This window comes from Nothoprocta perdicaria, unplaced genomic scaffold, assembly GCF_003342845.1.
Source record: "Nothoprocta perdicaria isolate Ctin4 unplaced genomic scaffold, notPer1 scaffold_97, whole genome shotgun sequence".
Taxonomy (NCBI): Eukaryota; Metazoa; Chordata; class Aves; order Tinamiformes; family Tinamidae; genus Nothoprocta; species Nothoprocta perdicaria.
The window spans coordinates 24,513-31,945 of record NW_020456276.1 but is presented as its reverse complement, the minus strand read 5'-3'; the positions used below and the strand labels follow the sequence as shown (position 1 = coordinate 31,945).

Genomic DNA, 7,433 nt, shown 5'->3' with positions numbered 1-7,433 from the left:
GAAAGCCCTGGAGCGGCGCAGAGGCATCGCAACAGCAGCGCGGGGCTAGGAACGTTCTGCCAAGACCTGGCAGCGAGAGCGACGTTACTTTCTCCTCTCCTTTCTCCTCTTCCTCCTTTAGGGGATGTTCTCTGCACTGCTCCCTTGGGAGCAGCACGGGAGCCGCAGCCAAAGCTCCGCAGCCGGACGGCCCGGCGGGCACCCCTCAACCAAAGGGGCTCGGGGGCACCTTGCAGGAAGGCCGGCACGTTGCAGCCCGGGCAGCTCCAGGTTCTGCTTTAGCTCCACAGCTTCCTTTGCAGGGCAATAAGGCAGAAAGCAAYGAAAAAGGTGAAAAAGCTACTGCTGGAAGTAACGTTCCCAGGCTGGTGTTTGCTCCGGGTAACATTCGCCTTGGGTGGAAAGCAGGGCTCTGTGGAGAGGTGGCCCCTGCCTCAAGTTGAAGCCTCTGCTGAACCCTGACCTGCCAGGGAAGCAGCTCAATTCAGCGCTGCTCCTTAACGCCGCGTGTCGGAGAAAACAACAAAGAAAATTCCTTTCCGTCCAGTCCCAAGGATTACAAGACTCCCCGGGGGCCTTGTCTGAAATCGCCATGTATTCTACCAGACACGTATGAACATTACAGCAATGGGATCTATTAGGAATAAATATCTCAATCCTCTTCTCAAAGTTCTCCGTTACACGGGGAGGTGCTGAAGATCCTCTTGGCATGGTCTGTATAAGGGGCTGCCACTGGTGTTGCCACCTACCGCACCCCGGTGCTCCAGCAAGTGCAGTGGCAGCTCCCGGAGCAAGAGGAACGAGCAGGAGGAGCCCAGTCACTGGTACTGCCTGTAGTCGCCAAATGGAGAGGGCTGCAGCTGGGAAGGGTCTTCTGAAAACTGAGGGCCTGTGAAAAAAGCAGCAGAACATCGATAAATGCAGAATAAATACAAATAAATAGGGAACAAATACAAATAAATACAGAATAAATACAAACGGACAAAAGATTCTTCAGACTAAAAAGCATAATACACGTACACAGGATTTTCTTTATATGTAAAAATCCCTTCTAAAATAGATGAAGCCAATAACCAGACTTCACTTTTGACTATTATCATCCAGCAGATTTCCAGGAGCTTTGGGCAGCAACAGTCTCACTCCAAGAGGGAACACTTTCCCTCTGTTATATATAGGGAAATGGGACAGCACAGGAAGGATTTGCAGTCACCAACAGGAGCTGGAAACCTCGGCCTTACTGCCCTTCAGGTGAACTTGGGCACCTTGTAACGGGCCCCCCAGAATGCGAGGGAGACGCAACTGTCACCTTCAGGTGATCCCCTTGCCCCAAAGCRGGCAACTTGAAACTGTTCTGGTATTAAGGTAAGAAATGAGAAGAGTTTAGACCGCACAAATGGGTAGCAAACCTGAAAGGAGGAGCCTCGCGGGATTTAGCGGCTTAGTACTGCTCCTTTTGACACTACTTGGGGTCTCTATTCCTTCCAAAACACGGTGGAGCAACCGAGGCAGGGCTGCTACTCTGGTTTGTGCTATCCTGAGCTGTCACACTTTCTATTTCCCTCTCTGCACTCTGGAAAATAGGGGTTGCCATCTCATTAGAGGAAAACACACAAAACGCACACGCCCCACTGTAAAACAACCCTCAAGGCAGAGCACAGGACTTCCCAGCGCCCTGACCTGGGAAAACTCACTCCTCCACTCACTCTTAACACGCAAATATTAGTTAAGACCCACRGAAAGCCCCTCAGCAGAATGTTTATGGCTCGTTTCGGAAAGGTAACTATATGATCTGGTTTGGAAATGCCACCTCCTTGCCCTTGGGCTGGAGGGACACCTGCCAGTATTCGGTATTTGGCTTTGGCAAGTATTTAGGGAAGTTTTATTTTACTATTTTACTATTTACYATTTTAYTTAAAAATAGTGCAATTTGTAATGGCTTTAAAAAATGGTTTATCAGCTTTGTAATGGTTTAATAAATAAAAACACCATCACCATGATGCCTATCCCCCTCTGAAGGGCTGTCTCTGCCTGCTGACCCCCCATTGAAACCAGGGTCCAGGCACACGTAGGTGCAGAGCTCCAACAACCTGTCTTGCCCACAACCTGCTGCTCCTTTGAGCCCACTATGCAGCTGCTGAACTAAAACACGTGTCCCCGGGTGCCAGGGTTGTGGGGATGTACGAGGGGACAGGGAAAAGGGCTCATTCCACAGCAGTGGTAGCAGCGCGTGGGGCCAGAGACGGCTGAGCTCCCAGTTCGTCAGCATCGTTTTTATTTGAGGGGAAAAGCTGAAACAGAGAGCAGAAAATTACTCACAAGGCACAAGCATGTACTTTGTGGTGGAGCTGCCACCACCTTATCTGTCTGGGAGATTGAGTGTTTAAAAAATGTGTGTTAAATGCAGGAGTAGAAAAAGAAAGAGGTTGGAATGATAGAAGGAAGTGGACAGCAGGTAAATCCACACCTCTTACTTAGCTTTTTTTTTTAATAACTCAACTGTACATTGACCTGGAAACTGGATTCTAAAGGTAAATGGAACAAGATCCCAGAGGAGCTGAGGTTTCACAAACAGGAGGTTTGCTTACTTTGCTTCCTGAGAAAAGGCTCTTTTTCAGTGTGCATGTGTTCAAGTTGCCTTGTTATTATTGCCTTGCAACAGCATCGTCTGAGGGTTCCTTACCATTTGGGAACTGTGTGGATGCAAATCTTGTTAGCAGAATACCAGCTCCTTCGATTAAAGCTAGGAGAATTCCTCCCATGGCAGCAGATCCAACCATGGCAACAGGTCCATCTAAAAATAAAAAGTACAAATCACATCCTTTTTTTTTCCTGCATTACTTGGCATATTGTAGTTCTCTTTATAGCTCCTCTCTCCCACCAGCAGACTCAGAAGCAGCAATCCTGCATCCTTAAGCCTCATTAACACCACAATAAAAGGATAATTACCAGGCACCCCCCCACTTCCCCAAGGGGAGAAAAAGAACACAGGTAACATTTGAGTGTAATCATCACTTTCTTAAGCAGGGACAAAGGTTTAAGATTATTTTTCATTCTGTTGTGCTTAAAAGGAAATTCCAGCCTGGATATCATCTGCTTTTGCTTCGCTCTAATGATAAAAACTGCRCGTTCAGAATATGGAACTTTTTTTCATTATTATTCCTAGCTCCCCAGAGCTTCGTTTCTTACTTCTTGCGGCTAATATGGCTCCGGTTAGGGCTCCGCTCGTGATGGAATTCCACGGGTCTTCTTTCCCTCTCATCCTCACCATGCTGCAGTCGATCATGGAGAAGAGTCCTCCCCAGACAGCAAAGCTACCTGGTAGGGGGAGATTGGGGGAAAAAAAATGTGATTTAGRGCAAGCAGACGAGGCAGCCAGTGSTTTCCTGGAGCCTGATCACAGAGGGATGGTGCAGTGTTACACACTTGCTTTCAGGTATGAAAGTGCATTTAAACTCTGAACCAAAACATGGGATTAAAAAATAAAATCTATACAGAGAAAAATAGAGATACAGAGAGGAACTGTGCGTTCCTCTCTGCACAGCCACCACCCATTATCTTCTTTTCTAATAATTCCATTTGCCTGGCAGGAGAGCCAGGAGCTTCCATGCTCCCACCCTGTTATATTCCGGCCCTGGGTCACCTAGAAGAGCCAGCGAAAAGGCAGGTGTAACAAAAATGCAAAATTACACCCACCTCCCAGCTGGGGAGCTCGCGTTCTAATAGCTGTCAAACTTCCCCGCAGCCGGTGGTTCACACCCTACAACAAACCAGAGAGAAGTTAGAATGAAACGGAGTGAAATTCTGCAGGCACAACCTGGATGGAGCCGGAACAGCCGCAGGGCAGGCRTTTCTGAGCTCCTCAACATCCTCAAACACACGTGAAACAGATTGGGCCTGTTTTCCCCACGTGCCTTCTGAAAACAGGGCAGATGAATGGGAAATGCCTTTTCTTCTCTACGCTAGAAACAGCCAGGAGGCGGGTTTGTGGATTAAATGGCTTTCTTTAGCAACTGCCACGTCCATAAATCCACAGGCAGGAGGCAACTTGGCTTTCAGACCTAATCCAGACGGCTACAGTCGCTGCCTCGCGCTGTAGACACCCAACCTCAGCGGCTGGCCCACGTTTAGCCGCTGTTGCCAGCCAGCTAGAGCCCAGCCAAGACCCCACAGAATTATGCCACAGCTTTCAGCTCCCGGTTTCAATTAACRGCATGCATATCATTAATTATTCCCACTCAATGTGCAAGGATTTCTTCTTTTTCATCTTCATTTTTYTTCTTTCCATTTTTGCCATTGAGGGTAAAAAACTACCGGGACTGCACTCGTCAAGCTGTTCTACTCACCACGGGGGAATTTCTGAAGCCCTTGATAGCTTGGAAGATGCCACCTCCTATGGCTCCCATTGTGAAAGCACCCCCACAGTCATCGACTATCCTCCAGGGACTGTAAAAAAGGGAAAAAAAAACTTAAAATGCTAAAATCCATGTTAAAATTGCAAGTAACTGTAATAGATCCACCGTTCTCGCCTCCGACGTATCCCAGCTGGAAAAGCACCACCCAAATTTATGTTGTAGTATCCAAAAGTGGAGTGAAAACCCCAAAATGCCGGCTGCAGGTTCTCGCATCCAGCTTGGTGAAGAGACATCAAGGAAACACAAATGTTGGGGCAAAACAATCTAGTCTTGCACCAAGAGTCTAACAACTTGGCTCCCTGGAAGGGAAGCATCAAACAGAGGGAAAAAATTACTTGGAATTCTCACGCAAGARAAAAGACTTGCAAAAGTTTCAATCCCTCCACCTATTCCCCCAGGTTCTTCACTTATTTTCAGGAGCTATTTCCGAGTCTCTCGGACACTGCAGGGGCTTCAAGTATTAAAATGAATATTTTTTAGAAAAGCTCTGTTCTSTATTGTCTTTGCACAAATTCTCCTGTTTTGTATGTGTTAATGATGAGCAAAAGGTGACAAGCACAGAACTTTACACTGTTGTCCGCAACGCCAAGAAGAAGAGAGCTACCGGAGCAGGAGGTGCCGGAGCTCCACATTCCCTATCCAGGGAATCCAGGTTTGGACGGGCTCCGTTAGGAATAAAACATCTCACCACAACTGCCTTGCTCCGTTAGCTTATTAGKAAAGATCCCGTTAAAAGGCTTCCCGAAAACATAAACACGTTACGTGCAGCCACCTCCCACAAGGTCACACAACRGCAGTTTTGCCCAACAGGACTTTTTTCACAGAGGCTTCGCTAACAAGATGTCATTAAACGATTTCCTTATTTTTCCCCCTCTGTTTTAACTTGATTTCAGATACAAAGCATCGGGGGGAGGAGGGGTGCTTTTAACCATTCCCCAAGTTTCTTAGGGAAACAGCTTTTAAGAAACTCTTTTTGATGCCACCACAGCCATTTCATCCCCAAGTTCCTTTGGATTCCRGGGGAAGATCCTGCCCCAGTTCTGGGGGCCTGCAAAGGGCATGGGCAGAGCTGGAGGGTGAGAAAAGGCGGTTTCGGCTCCGCTTTTCGGAGGCGACCTGGTCCTAGGAGGTGACCCCACACACAGGGGGTGTCCCCAAAACCGGGGCGCTGGGGGCAGGGGGGACAAGGGGCAGCRACAGGGACACAGCACAGTCGGGGGGTCCCCAAGTCACCCCTTCACCATCTTATCAAGGAGAGAAGAAGAAAAATACAATAAATAAGTAAATTTAAAACACAACTTTCAGCAGGTTTTATTGGTATGCGGGGCACCGCAGACCCCCGAAAGGCAACCGGGGGCTGCAGAGGAGCCTCAAGCTCGGCCCGGTGGCAGGGGGGGTATCGGCGGTCACAGAGGCCGGGGCGGGCCGCGCGGCCCTCCCGCCGCTCCCGGTGCCGGCGGCCCGAGCGGGCCCCGCGACAGGAAGACGCTTCTCCCCGCCCCCCCCCACCGGCGGCCATGGCCGCGCCAAGGTCACCGGCCGCCCGCGCTCCGGAGCCACCGGCCGCGCGCTCCGCCCCTCTCCCCGCTCACGGTGCCGCCCAACCCAACGGCCGCCGCGCTCGGTGCCCCGGCCCGGCCCGGCSCGGCCCCGCTCACCACGGCTCCCGCGCGTACTCCTCCATCTTGCGCCGCTCCGCCGCCCTCCCGCCGCGCCATTGGCTGGCGGCCTCYCCGGCGCCGGCCAATGGGAGGCGGAGGGCGGGAGGAGCGGGGAGAGGGGGCGGGGCTCGCGCAGGCGCGGTCGGGCTCTACTCCCCCTCCCGCCTCATGGAGCCCTCGGGCCGTTACGTCACCGAATACGCAAATAAATAAATAAAGCTAAATAAATAAATTAATAGATAAATAAATAAAGCCTAGCATCGCCGGATGCGTAAATATATAGCATGTAGGCTAATAAGTAATGCCCTAAAAGCACTAGTAATTGCTACGTTTTCAGGCTATGGTGCTCCTCCTCCTTTAATTTTTTTTAATTTATTTTTGTTAAAATGATTCCCTGTGGGTGTGAAGGTCTCGTCGCGCCCCGAGGYGGCCCTTGGGCGCTGCAGGAACGGGGTGCTGGGCGGCGCTGCCGCGGCTCCCGCCTTGGGGAAAGCGGAGGAGGGAGCAGAGGAAGAGGAGGAAGCAGCAGCGCTGCCACGTTAGGGGCCTGGCGGAGCCGAGGGGCCCCTCTGCTGCCCCTGCGCCCGTCCCCAGGGCGCCAGTGGCCTTCAGGAGCCCCCGTCCTTCCTCCTGGCGAGTGGTGGGGTAGCAGCATCAGCCTGGGGGCCAGTTCTGGTGGGACTCCCCCAAACCGCCCACAGCCCGAGGGAGGCTTCTCAAGATGGCCTCAAAATCGCTGCCAGGCTCCTGGGTTGGGAGGGCCGGCGCCCCGACATGGCCTCGAGCCCAGCGGACGGTGTGCAGGAAGGTGGGCGGAGGTTCTCCGCGTTGCCCCGCAGCCCGGAGCTGGTTGCTCTCCCGATATCTAACACTAACGAGCGAAACCTTTGAGGGCAGGAGCCATGGAGGAGGGCTCGGCATGAGGCTGTGGCGGGATGAGGGGAGCCGGGTGAGCTGCGCGCCACCAAAACCCTGCACCGGACCCATGTGTTTAACCAGACCYGTGTGTTTTACCAGACCACGTGTTTTAACCAGACCCGCGTGTTTAACCAGACCCACATGTTCTACCATGCCTGTGTGTTTAACCAGACCCACGTGCTTAACCGCCCTGGCCCYTGCAAGGGAGAAATCAGCTGGGATTCATCCCTTTAGGAGCCCGGCTCGGCCAGGAGGAGCTGAGGGAAGATTGCGGTGGTGGGAGCCAAGGCTCTGTGCCTGGAGGGGCCCGCAGCCCTGCTCAGCCTTGGCCCTTGGCCCTGGCCAGCAGCGCTGTGCGGGGATGCTGCCCACCCGGACCCCGGGGCTCGGCCACCCTACACCCTACACCCTACTGAACTGTGACCCTACACCCTACACAACT

The 7,433-nt window shown here is 52.0% G+C and overlaps 1 protein-coding gene across 1 annotated transcript; it reads right to left on the bottom strand.

Annotated features, from left to right (window-relative positions):
* Positions 1-379: 379 nt before the first annotated feature.
* Positions 380-6,108, bottom strand: TIMM17A (translocase of inner mitochondrial membrane 17A). The gene is made up of 6 exons (XM_026053148.1): positions 6,071-6,108; positions 4,344-4,443; positions 3,694-3,757; positions 3,187-3,315; positions 2,681-2,791; positions 380-889 (listed from the first exon to the last, which is right to left on the bottom strand). Exons 1-6 carry the CDS (start codon positions 6,094-6,096, stop codon positions 819-821), a joined length of 501 nt encoding a protein of 166 aa, XP_025908933.1. The 5' UTR covers positions 6,097-6,108; the 3' UTR covers positions 380-818.
* Between the last annotated feature and the right edge of the window lie 1,325 nt (positions 6,109-7,433).